Source organism: Staurois parvus, unplaced genomic scaffold, assembly GCF_062004578.1.
Source record: "Staurois parvus isolate SC_StPar_1 unplaced genomic scaffold, SC_StPar_1.0 ptg000198l, whole genome shotgun sequence".
NCBI classification, from domain to species: domain Eukaryota; kingdom Metazoa; phylum Chordata; class Amphibia; order Anura; family Ranidae; genus Staurois; species Staurois parvus.
The window spans coordinates 3,051,673-3,078,558 of NW_028317994.1; the positions used below are offsets into that span (position 1 = coordinate 3,051,673).

At 38.7% G+C, this 26,886-nt stretch overlaps 1 protein-coding gene across 11 annotated transcripts in view; it reads right to left on the minus strand.

Moving 5' to 3' along the window:
* Positions 1–26,886, minus strand: part of LINGO2 (leucine rich repeat and Ig domain containing 2) — a 2,046,252-nt gene that overhangs the window by 376,760 nt on the left and 1,642,606 nt on the right. For 10 of the 11 annotated variants that reach the window (XM_089678067.1, XM_089678065.1, XM_089678066.1 and 7 more), the window contains one exon: positions 23,645–23,706. In XM_089678067.1, the coding sequence (XP_089534193.1) occupies positions 23,645–23,699 (55 nt within the window). In that variant the 5' untranslated portion in view covers positions 23,700–23,706. Of the gene's footprint in view, positions 1–23,644; positions 23,707–26,886 lie in introns of those variants that run through there. The other variant, XM_089678072.1, reaches the window with a different exon arrangement.

Genomic DNA, 26,886 nt, shown 5'->3' on the forward strand with positions numbered 1-26,886 from the left:
TGGACACCGCTGATCAGGTGGTAAAAGGCCGCTGTAATTGGCCTTTTACCACATCACGTGATCAGCTGTGTCCGTAGAACACAGCGATCACGGAGATCGCTGGGTGCGCGCCCCCTGGGGCGCGCAGGAGAGCGCGTTCTGGGGGGACGTCATATGACGTCCACTCAGAACTGGCCGGCCGCAGTGCAGCTGTCATTCGGCTATCTGCGGTCGGCAACAAGTTAAGAAAAAAAAAATCCTGAATGAATCGATTTCATTCAGGTAAATGCTTGCTTATAGCAAAGTAATTTTTTGCTATAAGCAAATTGTGTAAAAAAAAAAAAATATAGATCACTTCCCCAAAGTAGTACAATGTTACTATGGTAACATTATACTACTTTGGTCATAGTGAAATATAAAAAAAAAAAGATATTTTTAAAATTATCATTTTTTTTTTCGTACTGTCACCAGTCAGTGTCCCTGATTACCGCCATGCCAGTTATATGATGACGCTGTACTGCACTGGTGACAGTATGTAAAAAAAAAAATAGTGAACATAATTTTTTTTATTTTTTCATTTCCGAAAAATTATGACAAATAAAAATTACAACTTCAAAAAACTCGCCATGCCTGTTATGAAATATGCCGGACTGTCTACTTTGCAAAAGGGGTCATTTGGGGGATATCTGTACTGTTCTGACATTCTTGGACCTCAAGAAATTAGATTGGCTGTCAGTACTTCAGGATTGATCGATTTTCAGATATATACCATAGTTTGTGAACTCTATAACCTTCCTACAGACTAAATAATACATCCTAATTTCGGTTATTTTCACCAAAGACATGTAGCAGAATACATCTTGGCCTAAATTTATGAAGAACAATTATTTATTTGCAAACTTTTATAACAGAAACAAAGAAAAACGTGTTTTTTTTTTAATTTTGGGTCTTTTTTTTGTTAATTTAGCAAAAAATAAAAACCCCAGTGATGATTAAATATCACCAAAAGAAAACTCTAGTTGTGTGAAGAAAATGATAACATTTTAGTTTGGGTACAATGTTGTATGACCGCGCAATTGTCATTCAAAGTGTGAGAGTGCTGAAACCTGAAAATTGGCCTGGGCAGGAAGGGGGTAAAGGTGCCCTGTATGGAAGCGGTTAATCATATTATTGGTAACAAAGTTTGTTAAAATCCTTGAACTGTAGATAGATCACCCAGAGTGGAGTTACGCTTTAAGGAGTTTGATGCCAACTAATCTGAACATTTTACAGTACAACCATGTGCAATGATGATCAAAATGGGAGAATAGTCAATTCACAAACTATTGACCCTGCTATGTATTTTCATGCATATCTGCCTGATCTGCAGAAAACCAGCAATACAAGAATCCAGATATATTAAAAAGGGAGCAATTGAGTTGCCTGTTTTGTGAATCTATTTACTTTTGGGCATGAGTTTTCAAGGTTTACTTCCTGGCAGAATAAGCTGAAATGACTCATCCTCCTGTGGGTCTCACTTGCAACAGTGATGTAATCTTAATGTGCTGAACCACGTAACAACTGCCTGAGGAGGACAATAGGGAATAGGCTGAAATAAGTATATATATATATATATATATATATATATATATTTGTATTTTTTTTTCTGTTGCTGTTATCTATTACGTGATTTGCATTCAGCATGCTGAGTTGCAGAATCCCAGAATGTGAAAATCATACAGCTATTTTACCTAAATAGTTTATATTTTGCAAAATTACATTACCATTTTGTGGTTTAGTTGAAGCTGAACTTCAGACAGGGATAAAAAAAATACAAACTTTTTTTAAATCCATCTAGCGTAAGTACCCGGATTTGTTATAGTTATCAGCCTCTTGTAATCCCCTACACAGCAGCAGTCTGGGAAAGGGAGGGTCAGAACTGGAAGGCAATCAGTTGTCTTGCTTTGACAGGTACCCGCTCCCACTTCTGGTCCGATTGCCTAGGCGATCGGAAACAGAAGGTGTCCTCCCTCCCTGTAGTCTTTTGGGACACGTGACAGGTCCCAGAAGACTACAGGACCATTCATGAAGCGCAGCGCTACTTGCACATGCTCAGTGGGTACCCGGCTTTGAAGCCGCAAGCTATCACAGCAGTTGCAGATATGCCCACACTGAAAATGCCGGCCTCCTGGAATACAGGACGGCCGGTGAAACAAGCTGGGGGACACACCACGGGACCGAGGGACAGGTAAGTGACTGTTTTTTAAAAGTCAGCAGTTACAGTTTTTGTAGCTGCTGACTTTCATTTTTTGATAGGTTGAGTGGAACTCCACTTTAACTTGAAGCTGGGGTTACAACTGCAAGGCCCATAGGTACCAAGTACAAGGGGAGGGAGAAGATATAAAAATGAAAAGTCCTGGAAGAAGCCAGGAGGATGTAAGAGAGAGACATGATGTTCTGTGTCAGACCAGGCCAGGTGGACTACATTCCATGTGTCCAGATCGGACCTGAAGGGTGGACTGTCAAGCTGCGTCACAATTACTGAGAAGATCCAGGGAGGAGCTTTTGTTACCCAGAACAGCTTCCAAGTTGTGTTCTTCCAAACTTGCTGAATCTGTTTAAGGTGGCCCCTCACCGTTCACGGAACGTATCAACATCCAAAGACTGCCACATAAGGATTGGGTGAGAGGATCTCTTACCCAGATAGCAATTTTGACTACAGGTTAACTTTCCTTTGCAACTTAGACTCAGGGAGAACCATCACTCTTTTTTTTATTTGTTCCCCTAAGGGTGCTAAACACTGTACCACAGTGCTGCCATTCCCTATTGAAAGCAGCAAGCTTTCCTCCAGACTGCTGCTTCTGTTTACACCCTTGATACTACAATTTACTGCATAATACCCTAATGCTAACTACTTCAGATCCCCTGCTCACAGTGTACTCCCACTCCCTTGCATGTACTCGCTTTCCCCTGCCACTCTTAAAGGGGCACACCCACCAACTGAAGATAACCTTTTCTTTACCTGTTTTTGGACCCTTTGTTCTCCAAGACATCACAGTATATGTGCACCAACATGATAGGGTCCCACCTGAGCCAGCAGAAGCTAGCATCCAGAACTTTACAAATTTTGTGGCCTGCCTGGAGGCAGAACTGGGTTGCAGAGAGTGAGTCAAACTCTAGGGCCTAAGCCTAGACCCTCTTGTCTGAAAGTCATCAAGAGAATTAGTCTTCCCATTTATTGGTCACTTGGGGTGTAATCTCTCTGGCACAGAGCTACTGTTTATACTTTGGTAATGCAGTATACACTGAGTTCGTCCTTAGAGATACCTGGGTTGACTGCATTGTATCAGTTATTGCACTGGTCTTTTATGTGTCAATACTGACCTACTGATTTACTGTGTTATTGTCCACTTTGGTTTGCAAATACCCTGTTAATCTTCTAATGACCAGAGTGTACTATTTGCATGTGACCACTAGGAGTTACCAGCTGAGTTGTTTTGGTGGTTGTTCTGGCTAGGGCCAGAGAAAGACCAACACTACTAGAGGGTCCTACAGGGGTAGCCTTACACAAGGAATATGATAAAAGAAAGAGAGAACAGAGCGACAGGGGGGTAGGCTGCTACTACTATGTCAATGTCCAATCACAGGTTGGGGATAGGGAGGTGACCTAGCTTCATTGTTTAACTACAAAAAAGAAAAGTCAGGTCAACAGGCCTGGCAGCATAGCCTGCCAGAGCTATGTAAATTTCAAGATAGGAAGGACAAAGAGTTCCTTTCATCTTGGCATGCTGACACCACACACATCAATACGGAACATCTCATTTTAGATATCTGAAATTTAACCACTTCAAGTCCGGACACTTTTACCCCCTTCCTGTCCAGGCCAATTTTCAGCTTTCAGCGCTATCACACTTTGAATGACAATTGTGCGGTCATGCAACACTGCACCCATATGAATATTTTAGCTTTATTTTAGACAGATACAGCTTTATTTTGGTGGTAATTATTCACCACTGGGATTTTTATTTTTTTTTCTATATAAATGAAAAATCCAAAAATTTTGAAAAAAAGTGTTTTTCTTATACAGTTTTGCAAATAAATAATATTTCATCATAAATCTTGGCCAAAGATTATTTAGTTATCTTTTTAGTAAAAAAAAAAATAACCCAAATTAGTTTATAACCAAAAATTATAATTTTAATAAAACATTTTTAGTTTTTTCGTGCGACGATCGGAGGACAGGAGCGCGCACAAGCAGGAGGCAGGGAGGCCATTTATAAACGGCCACCCGCCCCTGCACTGCTACCGTCCGGCCATTTATATACAACAGCCGGACGGGAAGTGGTTAAGGAACAGTGTAGCAAAGAACTACATTTCCCAGAGGAGCTGCCTGGGAGATTAGACAGGAAGTGAGAGGGGAGAGATTTGAGAGGAGTGCACTGATTGTGGGAAGACCAGACAGGGCCATGGAAAGAAAGATAGGAGGCAAAGAGTCTGCTGATTGCCGTTTATATACAACGGCTGGACGGGAAGTGGTTAAATAAGACCAGTTCCACCTGCATACTCTCTAAGGAGATTCTAATGAGTAGCACCTATTCTGGAACATTTTATAGATTGGAAATGGTGGTAAAGACAAGGGTGTACTTACATTTTGTACATGAAATATCTGCATTACTGTTAACCTCCTTAGCGGTCTGATTGTTAAACCCTTCCCAGCCAGTGGCATTAGTACAGTGCCAGTGTATAGTATTATCAATGGTCACTGTATTATTGTCACTGGAGGTGTCAGTGACAGTTAGTCAGTTTCCCTCAGCGTTAGTGTCAGATTGGCTGCCGCACTATTGCAGCCCCATTATAAGTTGCTGATCACTGCCATTAGCAGTATAAAAAAAATAAATACAATTTCCAATATATGTCCCATTGTTTGTAGATGCTATAACTTTCACGCAAACCAATCAATATACACTTTTTTTTTTACCGAAGACATGTAGCAGAATACATTTTGGCCAAAATTTCTGAAGAAATTTGATGTTTTAATTTTTTTTATTGGATACGGTTTATAGAAAAAAATGTCTTTTTTCAACACTTTCAGTCTTTTTTTTTGTTTATATCACAAAAAATAAAAAACCTCAATGGTGATCAAATACCACCAAAAGAAAGCTCTCTTTGTTTGAAAAAAACGATATATATTTAGTTTGGATACAGTGTTGCATGACCATGCAATTACCAGTTAAAGTAGCACAATGCTAAATAGGAAAAAATGGCCTTCATCAGTAACAGATCCTTAAAGCTGATGTAATGTAAACAAACAGCTGGGGATGCTGGGTGATTTTATTGTCCATAATTGGTCAATTACATCTTCGAGGTTCCCTGAGCTATTGTTTACATACAGCAGTTAGGGATTTGGGTGAGTGAACTTGCCAGTCTGGACCAAATAGTTTTCTCAGACAACAAACAGCAGACTGTATTAGAGACAAACCCATGTCTGACCTAAGCTCGAATCTCATCCCATGTCTCAAACAAGTGCATGTAATGGCGATAATGCAGGAGCACAGCTAAGAGACTGGAAATTGTCACTGTATAACAGAAAATGTCCGAACAAGGACCTCCACGGCAGAATCACCAGGTATTGCTTTCATGAAAATGTCATCATATGTATAAGATTGAAAACATCTTTTTGGGCAGCACACCTGGCAGCACTGGGGTCATTGGTGCGAATCCCAACCACGGCACCACCTGCCTGGAGTTTGCATGTTCTCCCTGTGCCTGAGTGGATTTCCTCCCACACTCCAAATACATGCTGGTAAGTTAATTGGCTCTTGTCTAAAATTGGCCCCTAGTATGTATATGTATGAATGTGAGTTAGGGACCTTAGACACTCCTTGAGGGTTAGGGACTGATGAGAATGTACAATATATATATGCAAAGCGCTGCATAACTTAAAGATGCTATATTAGTACCAATTCTAAATTTAAAAAAATTTTGAAATGACTTTACTACAGATTTAATTATTGGATTTGGATCTAACTTAATTGAGGTAGTCATGCATATTACATGCTGAACTCTGCAGCTTGGACATGATTTTGCGACAGTTAGGCAGTCTATTGCGGTTAAGACAATCACTACAGCTCTCTCTGGCTAGGTGTGAGGTATTCTGTGGGGATTCTCCATTATATTTATTGATAAAAACTCCAACAGCATAGGCTATGGGCATGCTTGGGTATGTGAATGTCTAAAACAAGAAATATTGATCGACCATTTCCTAATCTCTGAATGTCATTTAGTTGTGGTCAGCTTTACATCACTACAGACATAATCAATTCAAAATAGAATAAACAAAATGATTATAAAAGAATGAGAGATAGCAAAGAGAACTTACTGTTATTAATGTAACGTTTCTTCTTATCTCTTCTTCTTTACTGCATAAAAGCATTATAAATTGTAAAGGCATAAGTAAATTATATATTGGAGCTTATAAAATTAGAGGCTGATCAGAAGCGTGTAATGCCTACCAAGTTACCTGTCAGCGTAAAGTGTTTCTAACCTTAAATACAAATCAACTGTTTTTCTAATGTGTTTAATTGTGATATTTCATACTAATATTGTATTTTTCCTTTCAGTGCTTCTATATTTCCTGGTTAATCCTTTCCTGGTTTTTATGACTATCAGCTCAAGCATGACTGCCTCTGCTAGTGTTGTCTCCCCCCAGACTTTGCTTTTGCTGTATCTTATCTCTGTTTTTTTTTTTTTCCCATCCCCTAAATCTCTTCCAACATTCTGCTAAATCTTTGTTTCAGTACTGCTTAGACCTGAAGAAGGGGACATTCCCCAAAAGCTTGTCCTCAAAATTGTATGTTAGTGCAAATAAAAAAAGTATCACGGACAGTATTGTTCCTGGTTGATCCTACCAATTCCACCGTTCCTGGTAGTAAACTGACCATGCTAATCATGGAAGCTGATCCATGCTAGCATGGTCAGTTTGCATTCCCTGTCATGTTGTTAAACACAAGTGTACAGCCTGCCTGTAATTTCTGTGGTCAGTGTATCGCCATGCCCCCATCCCTTCCCTTCTCCCTTGATTGGCAGAAAGAACAGTAAAAATGCAGGCAGGGCACAGGGCAAATCAGTAGGGACAAAATGTATGTTAAATGCTTTAAAACATTAATGTTTTACTATGTGATTTTAGTGTATTTGTGAATGTTACTTTTTAAAATGTTTAAATTTCCCGCCGATTCCGGCCGCAGCCCCGTCCGTCCCCACACTCGCAGGGACCGGAACCCGGAAGACAGATGCCAGCATCAGCCAGAGGAGATGGCTGGGGATGCTGCTGGGGACACATCGCGGGAGCGAAGGACAAGGTAAGTGATCGAGGGATCCCAGAGCAACGCTGCAGGGTAATCCCGAGTGTAGCTCGGGGTTACTGATTTTGGCACTGATAATTAACCCCGAGCTACACTCGGGAATACGTGTAATTCCAGTCAAAAAATATTTAAGGTTTAGACAGCATAGGGAAGGGTTAACTGGCCAGGCAGTGATGTGGGATTGCTGACAGGTCTGCCAGACAGTAGGTGGCAGCATGCGGTGAGCAGCTGGCTGCACAGTGGTTTTCCAGGACCAGCGTGATGTTGCGCTGCCTCCGTTCTTAAGTATGAGTCAAATGAAAGTCGGAAGTTTGTAACTCGGGGAATGCCTGTATACATATTGTGCATTTTTATTTATTTAAACATGTATATAGGGTTATTAATGTTTACTCCAGCCTTACCTTCAGCTTCTCACAGTGTACATTAAAAGCTGCAGTAAGTCAGACAGAGCTAATTTCCTTTCTGGAGGACATCCATCATCACCTAGCCCCTAGCCTACTCCTTTCATTTATGAGATTTCATTTTTTGTCATTCATAGAGGCTCAGCATCCCATGTGTCAGTTACTTTGGGCCATCTGCATGAAGGCTGTAACTCTAATCAATTTAAACTCCTGACTTTTATTTTTACTGCAGTCAAACAAGCTTGGAAGTCAGCAATAGCTTCAATAGCCCAGGTCAAACATAAGATGACTTGGTATATAACTAAAAGAACATTGGTGGTTACCCTACATGACTCTTCAAAAACAAAAAACACTGTTTTCATTGTATATATTGGGGACCTTGACGTAGCACAACTCATATATTATGAATCAATCAACACAAAATATTAGAGACCATTTGGCACTCAAAGCTAACTCAATATGATCCTGCTGACTCTTGATTTGATTAATTTTGTTTGTAAAGTTTTGAAGTATTTATTGAGGTTGATTTACTAAGGTTAAATTCACGGTTTACTTTTCTTTTACCAAAGATTTTATTAAGCATGGTGAAGGAAACATACAAACCATGACAAATCGTATGATACAGAATTACATCAAACAATAGAGGACAAGGAAACAACATATCGAAACACAGAAATATACATATGAGGCCCACGACGGGGTCCAAATAACACTGTGTAAAACAGAGGGCCGCAAAGCCCACCATCACATACTGAAGTATAAAAGCTACATACAAGAAAGGCAGCAAAAAAAAAACAAAAAGCCTTGCCCTTTTGAGGAAAAATCATCCCTGAAAATCATAGATTCGTTAGATAACATCAAACGAGAATTGGTCTAATGCAACCAAACCTTGTAAAAGAAGAGAGAAAGAAGAAGAAAGAAGAAAAAAAAAAGGAAAGAGGAGTCAAGAAAATCCAGAAACAGCCAAGGGGTCAAGGACCCCGAACCCCCCCCAGCCTAAAAAAGACAGAAAAAACAAAAAAGAAGGGAAAAAAAACAGATAGAAGAAATAAACAGACCAGCAAAGAAAAGAGGTTTGCCTAGGGGGAGAGCCAGGAGACACTATCCCCACATAGGGGGATGAAGAGGCAGGACCCAACACATCATAAATTAGTGAGCTTCGTGGTAAATTGAGAAACCCGGTGATAGTCCACCCAAGATTGCCAAACTGAAAGAAACTTATCATGCGTATCCTCATTGATAAAGAAGCCTTGGATTCTGGACCTGACCTCCTCAAATTGTAAAGTGGGGGACTTCCAAGAGCCAGCAATAGTCTGCTTAGTTGCCATACAATAATATTAACCAGTGAGCAGGGTCTATAGGGTAGGCCATGAAGTGGCTTCAAGGCTTCAATAGGGTCTTTTTTAAGGTTAATGGACGTAGCTGATAAATAAGATTATAAACCCTAGTCCACAAGCAGCAGGCCACTGGACAGGTCCACCAAATGTGGAACATTCTACCCTCCAGAGAGGAACCATGAAACCACATGAAATGTAGCCAATCGAGATGGGGTAAAATACCATGTCAAAACTACTTTATAGAAGTTCTCTAATGCCGGTACATTTTGAGAGCATTGGGAAGCTGCTTGCCACATAGGCCCCCAATCCTTGGCAGAAATTTCCATCTGAAGCTCCACATTCCATTGCATATAATAAGTAGGTAGAGGTTCAGCCTTATGATTCCGTATTGATAAGTAAAACTGAGAGAGGGCACCTTTAGTGGAAGCTGACGCCTTACAAAGCGATTCAAAACCAGAAAAGGTGCGGGGGGAATCTCGTCTATGAATCAAAGGTGCAACAAAAATACGTAATTGCAACATGGTTTACTTTTCAAGGGAGGTTTCCCCAGAACTCAATGAATGTGGTGAAATTTCTTCTTGCAAAGAGTACATCTGTACAAGTCCATCACCTCCCTTGACCAATACATACAAAAGGAACCTTGACACAGATCAACCCACATATTATGAATCAATCAACACCAATTATCATAGACCATTTTGTACACAAAGCTAACGCAATATGATCCTGCTAATTCTTGAGTTGATGAATTGTGATAAGTTTTGATAAGTATTTATTGAAGTTGATTAACTAAGGGCAAATTTGCGGTTGTCTTTTCAAGGGAATTTTCCCCAGAGTCTTTATCTTTATTATTAGATACATAAAAAGAAACGTATATGTGCCAGAAATATAGTATGCTCCTACCTTCCTCTCTGATGTGACAACATAGCTTGAATTTCCAAAGCATATGGTATCAGCTCTGCCTACTTAATTTCTGATGGATTACAAAAGGCACAGACTTCTCCTCATCTCCACAACTGCTCCTTGCACATTCAGAGAACACAAGAAGTAGTCGTCCCAGATATTTTTCAGGAATACGCAACAAATATTTTTTGCACTTATTGAACAGATATATCAAAATACTTTCACTGGTATAGTTAATAGACCACAAAGGAGAAAATAATAGAAGTTCATAGTAAGTAGACCACAAGGGAGAAAATGAGAGAACTTCAAAGTTAGTAGACCATAAGGGACAAAATAAGTTAGCATGCACTTTGCACTTTAAGGAGACTAGATAGTACACAGTACATGGTAGATGTATCCACTATTCCATTTTCCAATACATAAACATCTACTAGATGGTACCTTCAGGGATAACAATGTATAGTAAAGCTTGGCACCAATTTTGCCTTATCTATTCTTTGATCTTACACCACCATTTTCTGCCAATGTTAGCTTATGGTCTGTGGAGGAAATATTGCATATTGCAAAAAAAAACTGCACTTTTATCTACACACATGATATACAATTTTTTTTCATCTTCAACACAAATCAGATAGCAGAGGCCAGTATGATAATTGTATGCTAATTGAGACTCATTTTCAGTTTGCAGCACTATATGTACAACTAATTTGTAGAAAAGTGTAGCTGAAGAAATAAAGGAAGAGCATACTGTTCTATAGAGTACAGCTCACGTTCAGTGACTTGGTGTAAAGTGTAGAAACTGAGAGCAACCAATCAAATGTCTGTTCAAACAAGATTATTTCTAACTGGTTTGGTTTGAATTATGAAACCTTACATAGTGATAACTCTTAACTTTACGCCATTAAATAAGCCTATACTTTTTGTAGAGGAACCTTTGAGTTTATGGTTATGCTTTTTAGGTATAAACTAACAAAAACAAGTGCGATAATGTTTTTTTTTTTTTAAATAATGACAAATTGATTATCTTTAAGCACTTCATTATAAGCTAGTTATCCTTAACACCTGAAATAGATGGCTGATAAGCATTTCCCAGAGGGAGGAAATTTTCCAGCTAATAATGACCATGTCCGGAAGATTCTAGTCAGTTCACAGATCTAATCTCTCTAACAACTATAACACCATTTTAATTGGAAATTCCATAACCCGAAAGAGTTCTTTCTTAAGTAAATTCATTTTATGAGGAAGACTGTCTTTTGCTGTTTTAGAAGACATGTTGTAAAGTAAAGCTAATGTGCTATTTTGTAGGAAAAATGTTAACAATATCAAAGTCAAAGGTTTATGTACAAAACTTAAAATGACATGCCAAGGTCACTGTCAACAGAACATGAATGGATTAGCTGTGCTTTGAGCAATAGAATAATTGTAATAAACGTAACTAGCCAATCATGCTCCTTTTGACAAAGTAAAACTGCTATTGTTCACACCATAAGGGGAGTTGTGTAGTTTTTGTGTAAAAGAAAGGATATGTTCAGCACAACATTTATCCTTGGGAAGGAATTGTAATGTTATGTGTAACAATGTATTGGCTGTCCTCTATAATTTAGCCATTGTTCCCAGGCTACATGTTTTATTCCTTTATTGAATGCAAGAAATATAGAGAACTGGGTAAAAATAATTCACAAATATGGAGGCTTCAACTAGAGTTATTTTGTTTAAGTTTCTAAATTTTAGTAGACAAAATATTTAGAGAGTTTTTGATCATTAAATAATGAATAGAATTAGTTCAACTGGTTTAATCAATTGTTGTTATTTATATACTGTATGTATAGTGTATATATATATATATATATATATATATATATATATATAGTTAGTTAATTAGTTAGTTTGTGACACCATAGGTCCTCCCTATTCTCCTCCAGCAGTTGCAGTGGGCTGTACTTGATTTTGTGCTGAATGGTGCTCTCATCACATATGAGCCTTTCCTGGAACCAGAATATCTATAGCTACCTATAGCTGCCAGTGCTGATTGAGTGGCATTTATCTGATAGACTTGTTGTACAGAAATCAATCAGTAGATCGACTTCTGTACAATCAGGGGGCCCATACATGGATCAAAATTTGACCAGTCCCTGCAGGACCTGCTGAATATCAGCCCATACATGGCTAGCTATTGCATCCTACTGAAGTATATAGGGGGAGAATGTTGTCAAATTCTGTCCAATTTAAGGCTAATGGGCATTCTACTGTCAAAAAAGGCATGGGGACCTGGGTACTGTCATGGGGGACATGCACCAATGAAAAATAAATTACAATACACAATTTCTCTAAGTTTACAATGCTTGGGGATATATAAAAGATTAGGTAAATCCAACATTTCATATTTCTGATATGTGCCTGCTGTACAATGTACTTGTAGGAAGAAGTATCCTTTTCTCTTTGCATTGCTTCCTTTGTGTGAAATACCTGGTGTTCCTGCCAGCCCCTCTGCTTTCCTATTAAAAACTAACCACACTAGGCATGAGAGCACAGCATGGTAAGTTTTCTAGCTGTGCTGCAACTCAGCCTGCTCTCCTCCAATGATCAGACTTGTTCTGACACGCCCCCCTGCACAGCGAAGATCACTGGGAAGATCAGTGTACTGCTGTTACTCCTCCCATAGCTCTCTAAGATTCTTATACAGCTGAGAACAGTGGTTATGTGAGCACTTATAAAAAAGGCATGTACAATGTTTTTATAGCTATACACAAATGCGTTGCCTTTCATTTCTATTTTAAACTGAATGGGTTGTTTTACAAGGTGAGGGTTTACATATACTTTAGGTTGTACACAGTGTTATGGAACAGTACAGTTTTCAAGAACAGTTTAAGTGACAGCTTGCGGCTGTGGAATTAATTGTTATCGTTTACAATTATTTTGCCTTCATACAGCAGTAGCACCCAATCTTGTTTATTTTAGTTTTAAAAAAAGATTTTTTACAGGTAGCTTTGGCAACAATGTATGCTTTTTCATTGAACAGTAATAGTCACAGTTGGATTGGCAGATGGAAATCGTCCAGTAGTTTGCTGTTGCTGTCCCTGTTCTCACTGAAGCAAAACTGTTGCTGGCCAATTTCTTTCAAGCTCTTATTGAAAATTTATAGACTGTAGATGATACAGCAGGGTAAAATTGGCCAGAAGCAGGGCATTTTAATAGGAATGAATTGGCTGAAATATATTAGAGAAAAAATGTACAGGTGTTTTACTACAAGAACTAGGAAAGCTCAGATGACACAGCTAGGGCCAAATTTACTAAAGACAAAAAGAACAGACTGAGTTTTACTAAAAGATGTAAAATACTGCAGAGGATAAAACAGTGTACAATTGGCCAGTAGTGGGACAGTTTTAATCAGGGAAAATATGCCAAAATGTACCAGAACAAAGAGCAAAGGCAGGAGTTTTGGTAAAAAAATTAAGAGACCAAAGATGATACCGCAGTGTAATATTGGTTAACAGCAGGATCATTTTAATAAGCAAGCCTAGGACCAAACTTACTAGAGACAAAAAAGATTTGTCCAAGATTGAGGTTTTACTACAAGTAAGATACTGAAGGTAATACAGCAGTGTAAAACTGGCAGCAGGACAGTTTTGCTCAAGGAGAATAAGTCTAACTAGTGTGTTCCTAACATTTATTTTAACCACGGGAATAGGGGGTGCAGTAAATGTGAGTGACATAATGTGAGGTGCATTAGGTGCAAACTGTTTTTGCACATGACAAGAATCTCTTGAATTGTAATCTCTAAGGAGCATGGCCATGTGAATCCTGCAGTATTAATTTGTATTGTAATTTTACTGTCTGCCCTTATGTTGTAAAGCGCTGCATAAAGTGTTGGTGCTATATAAATCCTGTATATAAATAATAATAATAATAATAATAATAATAGATTGTTAGTAGAGATGAGCGAATTATTCAAAAATTCGATTCGGCTGATTCGCCGAATTTGCGGGAGAAATTTGATTCAATGCGAATTTATTCGCCGCAAATTTAACTTATTTAAAGGGTTTCTAGGCTTCAGAGAGCCTTTATATTAGTGCAGAACACTGTACCTTAATTTAAATGCCCTTGGAGTCTGCTGGGGAAGAGAAATAATACTGTCAGTCAGTATGACATGCAGATGAGTGCCGTCGATCTTAGAATCACCGCACACTTCACTCATTTGGGCAGTCACGGGGCACGACGAAGAAGAAGAAGAAGAAGAAGAATGAAAAGAAGAATGAAAAGAAGAAGAAGAAGAATGAAAAGAAGAAGAAGAAGAAGAATGTAAAGAAGAATGAAAAGAAGAAGAAGAAGAAGAATGAAAAGAAGAATGAGAAGAAGAATGAAAAGAAGAATGAAAAGAAGAATGAGAAGAAGAATGAAAAGAAGAATGAAAAGAAGAATGAAAAGAAGAAGAAGAAGAATGAAAAGAAGAATGAGAAGAAGAATGAAAAGAAGAATGAAAAGAAGAATGAGAAGAAGAAGAAGAAGAATGAAAAGAAGAAGAAGAAGAATGAAAAGAAGAATGAAAAGAAGAAGAAGAAGAAGAATGAAAAGAAGAATGAAAAGAAGAAGAAGAAGAATGAAAAGAAGAAGAAGAAGAAGAATGAAAAGAAGAATGAAAAGAAGAAGAAGAAGAATGAAAAGAAGAATGAAAAGAAGAAGAAGAATGAAAAGAAGAATGAAAAGAAGAAGAAGAAAAATGAAAAGAAGAAGAAGAATGAAAAGAAGAAGAAGAAGAATGAAAAGAAGAAGAAGAAGAATGAAAAGAAGAATGAGAAGAAGAATGAAAAGAAGAATTAAAAGAAGAATGAGAAGAATGAAAAGAAGAATGAAAAGAAGAAGAAGAAGAATGAAAAGAAGAAGAAGAAGAATGAAAAGAAGAATGAAAAGAAGAAGAAGAAGAATGAAAAGAAGAAGAAGAAGAATGAAAAGAAGAATGAAAAGAAGAAGAAGAAGAATGAAAAGAAGAAGAATGAAAAGAAGAATGAAAAGAAGAAGAAGAATGAAAAGAAGAAGAAGAAGAATGAAAAGAAGAATGAAAAGAAGAAGAAGAAGAATGAAAAGAAGAAGAAGCAGAATGAAAAGAAGAAGAAGAAGAATGAAAAGAAGAATGAAAAGAAGAAGAAGAAGAATGAAAAGAAGAAGAATGAAAAGAAGAAGAAGAAGAAGAATGAAAAGAAGAAGAATGAAAAGAAGAAGAATTCCAGTACAGCAAAAAGTGTATCTGCAGAGAGCTCCGCTATTTCTGACAGTTCTCTGACAGTTCCTTCACATTTACAGCGGTTGAAACATTGTATCTATTTATTTCCGAATAAAAACATCTGTATCCTAAATGGAAACAAATAGATACAATGTTTCAACCGCTGTAAATGAACTGTCAGAACTGTCAGAGAACTGTCAGAAATAGCGGAGCTCTCTGCAGTGACACTTTTGCCGGCTGATCGGGGAAAATTCGATTCGTGCATCCGAAGTTTGCTAAAATTCGGATTCGATGCGAATCAAATTTTTCCTAATATTCGAAACGAATTCCACTTCGCCAAGTTCGATTCGCTCATCTCTAATTGTTAGTAACAAAAATAATGAGAACCCCCAAATACCACCCTATAAATAATTGGACACTCTTTTAAGTGAAGCCTTTTAGTGAAAAGGGCATGGATGGGACATCTGTGAATGGGACAGCAACTAAAAGTGAACAGGATCTCAAATCAACCCTATAATAAAATATCCCAAAGAGCAAGCAACCTGAATAAAAATAGTTTCCTAACTGACCCTAATCTCTCCTTATGCAGTTTGTTAAATTTCCCTACAACAGCTTTCAATTAACTGACACTATGGAGGAGATTTACTAAAACTGGTACACTCAGAATCATGTACAGCTGTGCATTGTAACCAACCTGCGTCTAGGTTTTATCGTCAAAGCTTAATTAAATAAGCTGCAGTTGGAAGCTGATTAGTTACCAGATTCTGTGTGCACCCATTTTAGAAAATCTCCCCCTTTTGGCTGTTATGTGATCCCCTTCTATTTATAGTGGGGGGACTCACTTAATCAAAACTCCCTTATTGGCCCTCCTAAGCTTGCTAACCGCACTGCGGGTTTAGGAAAAATCACAAAGCAGTGCTTCTGGGGCAATTAAATATTCATTTTCATAGAAATTATGCTGTCCCAATTTTCTTATCATTACAGCAATGGTGTTAATGTGCTGCAACTTTTTTCCACTTCACAATATACCCACACCACAGGACACAGCAGCCAGCTCACCCTGTAGCCACTACAGATGAGGGCACTCCTTAAGCCTTGTATGCACAGGCTGAAAATCTGCCAAAATCAGTCAGTTCAGCAAGAACCGGACGGCTTTTGGCCCATGTGTACAGCTGTCTGTTCTACAAAAGCTGGTCTCACATCTGGCTTCTGTTGAACGGGCATGTTGGAAAATCAGCATCCAACAGGCATCTGATCATGCTGGCAACCAATGGCTGCCAGTGCTGATCAGTGTGTTCTGGTGAGGGGGGAGGGGCAGTCTCCCTGTCAGAAAACAAAGGCATGGTGGGGGAGATTATCAGACTAGCATCGTTGATGTTAGTACAGAAAGCTCTGGGTTGAATTAGAAAAACCTTCTAGTGTGTGTCCATCTTTACTCTTCCAGGTGAACCACAGGCTGCCCCCTGTGTACCCAATACAGATAATGGTATGCAAACAGAAATTAACCACTTGCCCTTCAGAAGGTTTACCCCCCTTCATGACCAGGACATTTTTTGCTTTACGGTGCTGCACTATTTTAACTGACAATTGTGTGGTCATGTAACACTGTACACAAATAAAATGTATATCTTTTTTCATACAGATAGAGCTTTTTTTTAGTGGTATTTGATCAACACTGAGTTTTTTATTTTTTATTAAATAAATGAAAAACAACCAAAAGTTGAAAAAAAACAATATTTTTTACTTTTTGCTATAAAACATATCCAATAAAACATTTAGAAAAATAACATTTCTTCATAAATTTAGGCCAAAATGTATTTTGCTGCATGTCTTTCATAAAAAAAAAAAATCCCAATAAGTGTATAGTAATTGGTTTGCATGCAAATTTTAGTGTCTATAAATAAAATCCAGATACTGGATTTTTTTAATATACTAATGATGGTGGCCATCAGCGACATATAGTGACACTGTGATAGTATGGCGGGCATTTGGACAATAACTACACTGGGTGGTTACTGACTAACTGCCACTGACATCTCCAGTGACACTAATACAGTGATCAGTGCTAATGACACTGGGCAGGAAGAGGTTAACATGTCATTGTATTAATGACACTTGGCAGGAAGAGGTTAACATCTGGGGTAATCAAAGGGTTACCTGTGTGCCAGGGAGTGTTTTTACTGTGTACTGTGTGGTGTTTTACTAGGGGATGTGCTGTTTTTAATCTCCCTGCTTTGCACACAGAAACACAGACAGATATACAGTGGAGGGCAGAGCTCATTTATGCTTGCATACCCTTATCTGTAATGAGTACAGGGTGCATCCTGTGTTTCATATCGGAGAGGAAGTGTAGTGGGTACAGAGTGAGATAGCTGCAATCTTGTACAAACTCTTATTGAACTGTAACTAAGCTTCTGATATGCAACAAGTATGCATATTAAATGTTCTGATTGCATTCTGCGTACCTCTGGGTCAGTAGCTCTGAAAATCAAAGAACCTGAATCACAGTTAGCAATGACACCGACATATGTCTCTCATGACTGGTTTCATTTAAAGCTTCTTTATTCTTGGATGTGCCATACTGTAGGGATGATTACTAAAAACAAATAGACTGTACACTTTGGAAGTGCAGTCGCAATAATTTTCCCAGAGCTTAGTGAATGTGATAAAGCTCTGCTGATTTCCATCATCCAGTCATGTGCAAGCAAAAGCATTTTTTTTCCTTGCACCTGATTGGGTGTTATTTACAAAGTGAAACTTTACCACATTCACTAAGCCTGGAGGAAAATGAATGTATCTGCATGTTCAAAGTGCAGAGTGTCTTTGAATTTAGTAAATTAACCCCTGTGTGTCACCAGTTATAAAGAAAGCTGGAAGACCTCCCCATCTAGCTTGCAGAACTGTTAGTTCTCAGATCTTGCCCAGGCTGCAGATCAGTGCTATTGTCAGATGCTGGAACACAATTACATTATACACAATCATGTATAGAGTCATCCAGGGGTAGTAAAAATGATTCATTTCATGTTGTAGTAAATGTCCACTTCTCTTTTTTTCATGTGCATTTTGAAACAAGCCATAGGAATAAACTTTATTTTGCATAATGGTTTATTTTACTCTTTAACCACTTCTTGAATGTGCTATAGCTGAATAACTGCAACAGCGCGTCCTCCAGTTTTGGGACATCATATGACGTCCTCCCAGAACGCACCCCCCCCCCCGCGCCTGCGCATCCGGCACTCTCCTTGATTGCTGATTCTTTGAACACAGCTGATCACGTGACATCGTAAAGGGCTAACCACAGTGGCCTTTTAACACGTGATCAGCTGTGTCCAATCACAGCTGATTACCATGTCACAGCGTGAGGAAAATACTGACGATGACCAGCAACTTTGAAAGGAGACATCTACACTGATAATCAGTGTCCTGGTTATCAGTGCAGCCCCAAAAGAGACCATCAGTGCTCAGCAGTGCTGCCAATCTGTGCCCAGCAGTGCTGCCAAGCTGAGCCAGTCAGTGCTGGCAATCTGTGCCAATCTGTGCCACCAGTCAGTGCCACCTTTCAATCCCATCTATCAGTGCCATCAATCAACACTGCCAATCAGTGCCATCAGTCAGTGCTGCCAGTCAGTGCCGCCTATCAGTGCCCTTCAGTGCTACATATCAGTGCAGCCACATCAGTGCCTCCTCACCAATGCCCACCAGTGCCACCTCACCAGTGTTGCCTCATCATTGCACATCAGTGCTGCTTATAAGTGCCTATCAGTGCTGCGTATCAGTGCAGCCTCATCAGCGCACATAAGTGAAGGAGAAAAATTTTATAACAGAAACAAAGAAAACCTTTTTTGCAAATGTTCAGCCTTTTTTCATTTTTTCAAAAAATACCCAGTGGTGATTAAATACCACAAAAAGAAAGCTTTATTTGTGTGAAAAAAATGTCATATGGGTACAGTGTTGCATGACCGCACAATTGTCATTCAGCCTGGGTTCACACTGATGCGGTCCAGAATTTGTAGCAATTTCTGTACAAACTGTGCACCGCTTTAGAATCACACCCATTCATGCAAACTTCTGCGGGTGTGTATGTTAAGTTAACAACACCCCAAAATTGGTCCACAAAATATAGTGTGATGTGCAGAATTGAATCGCATAGGTGTGAATATCCAGGGTCCTGCACCATTTTGGTGTGGCTCCAATCGCACAGCGCACAAATCGTATGTGATTTGCACAGTAATGCAGTGCGGTTTCTGTGCGAATCAAATGTACTGCACTGCATATATGTGAACCTGGGCTCAAGGTGTGACAGCACTGAAAGTTGAAAATTGGCCTGGGCAGGAAAGGAGTAAAAGTTCCCAGTAGGCAAGTAGTTAAGGGAGCCATGCATTGAGAAGACTAATATTGCTGATGGATGGAGGAATCCTTCTGCGCTATTGTATTCTGACATTGGGGACTCCCCCACTGTCAGAATGCACTGATCAGTGCTGCAGCTAATTGGCTGTAGGCACTGATCAAATGAAGGTTTTCCAACAGTCTCATTTGAGAAGCTGATTGGAGTGGAAAAGGCCATAGATGGATATAAATTCATCTGGTCTCTGCTAAACCGGCCAAATTTGGATTTCTCTATGGCCAGCTTAACTTTGTAACTCAAGAATGAATTGTACATGCATTTTATTTCTCTCTAGGCATCACAGGTAAAATAAATAGTGCAATTTGTTTGAATTAGATTTCAATCCAAATGGCACCAATTCGTGAGAATGTGATGCCTTCAAATTTTTGTCAGTTCATGCCAAAGTAACTGACCATCTTTAGTTCCTGGTAACAATTATCACAATCCTCCAAGCCTCTGCATGCTATCTGTCTTTTTCTGTATTTGTCTGCCCTTTCCATAGATGTTTTAGCAGTTCCATAAAAAAGCATTGGAGGAGTGCATTGATTACTGTTTTCTGTACTTCATTCTAAACTGGTACTCTCTCTCAGCGTTGCTCAGTATCAGCATTAGACCAAAACACAGTGAGTTGTGGGATTCTGTGCTATAATTTAATGACATAGCTTTGTCACCAATACTACATCAGAATTACTGACAATGTCACTGTTCATTATCAATAATCCTCTCTTCTTCACATTCATGGGGCTTTATTTATCAAGGTGTGATATGTGATACCACCTAGAAAAAATAGTATTGCACGCAATATTATCACAGAAAAAATATCACCTTGTAGATCAAAAATTGAAAAGTTTAATGTGTTTTTATGATTATAACACAATTATAAACCTGCTCCACTAGGTGAAAAAGGCATTTCGAGTGCTATGATTGTTTAAGCTCTGTCGCCTCGCAGATGCCATATCTGCTTGCCAGACTCTCAGTTTTTAGGATGTTTCCTTGCTCCAATCACAAAGAAACACTTACAGATCTTTATTTGACAACAAACCTTCAAAATCTTCCATTTGGCACAAAATATGCATTATCTATTTCAAACACTGCAATTTAAGACCACAATCAACTAAATTTACTCCATTCACCACATGATATTTACAGCAGGAAGACATTAAAGTTGGACACATACTAAACCATTGTATTCTGAATAGTGTGCTTTCCTAGCTTCTTGGTTACCATGCTTAACCTCAAAATCAAATTGAATCAATTGATGTCCTATCCCGTAGTGAGTACAATTGCTTGGATAGTATACTTATACAAGCTTGCCAGCAGCATAGCCAGGAGGATTGAACAAGGATGATGATCGTTAAACAGATGAAACACTTACGTACGGTTGTACGCTAGCACTAGATAATTTCCAATGCCCGTTTTTGTTCCAGACACACCAGTACTGGATCCAAATTTCCCAGATACAAAGTGACACTAATTGCAGTATGTGCCTTTACGTGCCAGGAACTCCGATGTGATTAAATTCAGAGAGAACGCTGTGACTGCACCATGCAGCCATTTGGAATGCACTTTAAAGAGAGTATACGCTGATAAAAGTTTACTTTGTTTCACATTGTGCTCTCTGCAAACATATTTTTGATCTTTACAAAGTGGCAGCAACTTTAGGAATTCATTAGTAAGCTGTTCAAACACATTTAGAGATAAATAATGAACTCCATGCTCCAAAAACTCAGATTAATCAGAATGCTGATAAACAAATAAAAGTATAATAATGAATTAACAGACAGTAAAACATTGTCTACTGTCTCCAAATTATGTTAATGCATTCAATACCCCAATATCCCACACTCAGTTTATTTAGTACAAATAGCAATAAAGGAATACAAAGTTGTCATATCTCATTACGGGTACCAACCATTAAAAGCGTTCTTTTTATTCATCTAAAACAATATAGTTAATATGCTTTTGCAAAGGTGTATTTTAACAATTTTTTTTCTTGCTGTTTGTCTGGTATTTTACATTAAAGATTTATTGATAGCTACATTTTACAACTTTCAAAATAAAATTGGCTTGCAGTCAGCTGCATCTAATCTCAGACATATGTCCCCAACCACAGCTGTTCACTCTATGTGCAGCTATATGTGAATAGCAGTGGGTGCTGTCAGCCCACTGTTAGTTTACATAGACTGAGCAGCCTCTGCTAATCACATGCCCAGTCATTCCAGCCACAAAAATCTGCTGCTTCTTGGTGATGGAATCCGGTGGCCTCAGGTAATTGGCCATGTTCCCACTCTCTGTCTCAGTGACAATGGTCACCTGGACAAATATAAAGGAGAAACTTGACTTAGTGAGAACACTTAGTAGTTGATTTACTAAAGGCAAATAGACTGTGCACTTTGCAAAGTACTCTTGCACTCTGCAAGAGCAGTTGCTCCAGAGCTTGGTAAAATAGTAGAAGCTCTGCTGACTTCTATCATCCAATCATGTGCAAGCAAAAATGCTGCTCTGGAGCAACTGCACTTGCATTTTTTAGATGGAGTAGGGAAGGATCACATCCCTTGTGTTGCTGTCTATAGGGTTGATAGACTGCATACTATGCAAAGTGCATTTGCTCTCTGCAAGTGCAGTTGCTCCAGAGTTTGGTAAATGAGGCAAAGCTTTACTTTGCAAAGAAAACCCAATCACGTTCAAGGAAAATAAAAAAACAGCATTTTTGATTGCACATGATTGGATGATAGAAGTCAGCAGAGTTTCTGCTCATTTACCACACTCTGGAGCAACTACTCTTGCAGAGTGCAATTGCACTTTGCAAAGTGTGCAATCTATTTGCCTTTATTAAGTCAACCGTATAGTCACCAACACAAGGTATTTGATCCTTCCCTACTCCATCTAAAAAATGGGTATGCACTTAAGGTTTCCATTTTTAAAGTCCGACTCCAAGAAAAAATGTTTTGGATAGTAGGTAGGATTTAAAACTTCTGTCAAGTTCATTGTTGTCTCTGTCTCCATTGCTGAGATTTCTCTTTGCTTCCTGTTTTATAACAGGACAAAATAAAAAGGGTGACACGGAAACAGGATCCAGAAAACAACAAAAACAAAATTTCAAACTCATCTCTACTCTGAAACAAAATATTTTTTATCACCCTGTCTCCAATGCATAGATCCCCATCATTTCCTATCCCTATAACACCCTGTTATTTAGAATCAAGAAGGAATCTCTCAATAAGGACACAAACATCCTTGTGCCAACATTGGAATTGTATATAGCTTAGAACAATAAACTATCCATGCGTCTACAAATCTCATGTGGCCAAAAGGAACAAATGTTCAGTTCCCACAGCCTGTATAGCAGTGGTTCTCAACCTTCCTAATGCCGTGACCCTTTAATACAGTTCCTCATGTTGTGGTGACCCCCAACCATAAAATTATTTACCCATTAATTATAATTTATGAAGTGTCGTTTTACCTCCAATACTACTGCTTTCAACACAGTAGCTGCTTTCAACAGAGTAGCTGCTTTCAACACAGCAGCTGCTTTCTACACAGTAGCTGCTCTTTACACATCGGAAATATGTGTTTTCTGATGGTCTTAGGGGACCCCCGTGAAAGGGTCATTCGACCCCCAAAGGGGTCACGACCCACAGGTTGAGAACCACTGCTGTATAGACATGAAGAAATAAAATAGATAAACTATTATACCCTCAAAGTGGATCATTTCACTAAATGTGTTATAGGTGTGCAAAAAAAGACAGGGATACTTTAAAGTGGAAATTCTAAACCTAATATAAATCCACATTATAATAAACTTTTCCCATAGCTAGACTAATGAAAGATAGTGTTCCCACAGCCACCAACAAGCTTTTGCGTTTGCTTTTTGAAATTGTACTTGAAAAGCAAGCAATACTAGGTGCAGAGGATAGCAAATCGTTTTTCCTATACACTAGCCTTTGAAAATAAGTGCTTATGTAAACGTTTCTGGACCATACAGCAACAGTGATATACTATTGATTCTGAGAAACGAATACTCATAATTGACAATTCCATTTCATCCAAATGTTTACTGAAGAACAAATAGTAAGGCTCACCTAGTCTGTGGGAAATGTAATGATCTTTCTGTAAGTTATCCGTTCCAGCCAGCATAAACAACCTAGAAAAAAGAAGAAATATATAAGGGTGATGGAAATATATTTGAATGCATATAAGATGTTATTATGTTCATTTACTATGTGCTTGTCTTATCTTTCATGCACTGACACAGTTCCCGAGCTAGGCTAAACAAAGGTGAAGGTCTTTTAGGGTAATCATATTCACTGAGAAAATAAAACATTGTATAAGCTTTTAAAATAGATTGAGATTGAACATAAAAACTGTGGTTTCTGAGTTTATGTTTTTTTGCAGAATTAGTGCAAGTTCTAGCCCTGGATAGCCTTCTATTATGAGAGTGTGTTTTTTTGTTACTTTTATTGGATGTGATCATATAATTTAATATGCATATACATTATCCAAGCATGTAGATATGTAGTAGCCCAAATATAACTATATTTCTGATGAAGCTGAAATGGCAAAATGAAACTTGTGGACTAGACCTTACATGTCTTGTGTGTCCTGACAGTGCCTCCCTCCTATATCTCCATTACTAAATTCCACTTCCTGCAGTTTGCTCTTCATTACAACCAGAATCCAGTACAAAAAAAAACATGCATGAACACATCTGTTTATTGCTATAGGCACTTATATAGCAACCTCAATTTACACAGTGATATATATATATATATATATATATATATATACACAGTGCTCAGCATAAATGAGTATACTCCAACAGATTTGTCAGAAAACCTTTACTTTCATTTCAGAATCCACATTTTCTATGGGGCACTGTACTACAAAATACTCCCACAAATGTGATCCATTGATTGCAAACAAGATTGGTTAATTTGCACACACAAAAAAGTATTTTTCCTAACAAATTCATTCAAGACCATGTTGCAAAAATAAATACACCCCAATGAAAGTCTAAGAAGCAAAGCTAAATTCTAGACAACAAAATCAAAATTAACAAAAATTCAACTACAGGTGAGTCTAATTGTTCATTAAACAGGTTTCCAGCAGACAGTTGATTATAACAGGGCGTTACTTGCTACTTGACATCTCCCATTATTACAAAGCTTGTCAAATGGCAAGAATAGTCGATTGGTCCACGAACCATGCTCGCAAGGCCTGGGTTGAATTGGAGACTGCTTTTTCAGGGACCCCGCTCGCCACCTCCCCTTGGCTGCTTAACTCTCACATTCCATCTGAGCTTAAGGAACACATTCTCATAGGCCCTACTTTGTCCTGTTACCATCAGATCTGCAGGAATACAGCATTCTCATCCTCCCCTGGTCCACTCACTCCGGTCAGATTGAACCCAGACTTCCCCCCAGGTATGTCGCATGCCTTTCTTGCGGGATCTGGCCTCACAGACGGCGTGAGTCTGCACCACCTCTTCAAAGATGGATTGCTCTTATCCAGAGACCCCCTTATGAATATATGACCTACCTTGACCTTAACGCCGTGGATGTATAGACAACTCTACCACTTTATCCACAGCTCACCCCATCTAAAAGAATATACTAGACATCTTACCCCCTTTGAGAAACCTGGCTCAACGGACTCTCCCCAGAGACATGCTATATCCCTGCTCTATACATGTCTCAAAAACACCAGTGACCTCTCAACTAGGAAAGCTTGCAAGGCCTGGAGCGCTGACTTACAAATCCAACTTTCGTCTACTGACTGGGACCACATATATGAACACATACACAAAGGATCTATATGTGTCTCCACACAAGAAAATAACTTTAAAGTATACTCTAGATGGTATAGGGTACCATCCCTGCTTCACCGCTTCGACTCCAACATTTCTGATTTGTGTTGGAGATGCCATCAAACGACGGGTACACTCCTGCACACTTGGTGGGAATGCCCATTGTTGCAACCCTTCTGGGGGAAAGTTCAATCTACAATTGCACAAGTTACTACGTATGCCCTAGACCTTTCCCTCGCACAATTTTTGCTTCACCATACCGCTCTTCCATTTTGGACATACCGCAAATCTCTCGCCATGCACATGGTAAATGCTGCAAAGCAATGTATCCCAGTCCACTGGCGCTCAACACATGTTCCCACTATACGAGAATGGTTTGCTAGGATCAACAAAACTGAGGAAATGGAGGAACTGATTTCTATAGCTAAGGAACATCCCGAGAGATTTAGGAAAACATGGGCATGCTGGAGTCATTTCAAATCCACTTCTACCTATCATCTAATAGTAAAGGATCAATCTACATCCCCTGACTGAATGTCCTAATACAATGCGGTATTGGGAAATACCCAGATCACCGGGGACACTTTTACCACGTTTAAGGATGGGCTGTAGGTCTATATCATGACATGCCTTACAGGGTTTTTGATCCACGGGTTACCCCACTGACCGATCTTGCACGTACCATATTCTAAGCCTTATTACTACCTTTCTGGCTTGGCTAATGCTTAGGGAAGTGATCCAATTTAACTTTCTATTACCTAAACATTCTACTGTCACTTAACCCCTTACTCCCCCCCCCCAAATTATTTTTTTTTTTGTTTTCCTTCCCCCATATTCCCCCCACCATCTCATCCTACATTTATTTTTCTTACTGTTCTTCTTTCAGACCTCCTTTTTTTTCACACCTGTTATACCACCTTATCATTCATTCTTCACCAACCAAATGGAGCATTTACTTCCACACAGATATGACTAACTGCAACTATATCATTCACTCAAGCTATAAATACGTAAACCATGACTTTCACAGCATCCAATGCTTTCCCTACCCTAATCTTCATATCACCTCATCACTTAAAACTGCTGATATTCAAGAAGTGACAACATATACATACATCGATCCCCTTTCCTCTGCGTATCCACTGGTTTACATTGTATGCCTGACGTAATGTTCTACCCCATTTTGACTTGTATTACAGTTTACAATATGTCCTGTCATGCGAAACGGGAGGCAACGTGTCATGTTTATGTTCTGACTGTGATCTATGGCTGTATATGCTCTATATGCTATTTTGTTTCTTCTTATATTAATAAAGTATTTTTGGAACAAAAAATAACAGGGCGTTACTTAACAAAAAAAACCCCTTCCCATTTCATGCTGTCAACAAGCATGGAAGAGAAATGTCACAAGGCCTGAGAAAGAAGACAATTTCTTTACACAAGAAAGGTGAAGGCTACAAGAAGATCAGCAAAGATTTTATTATCAGGCAGAATACTGTAGCAATAGTGATACAAAGA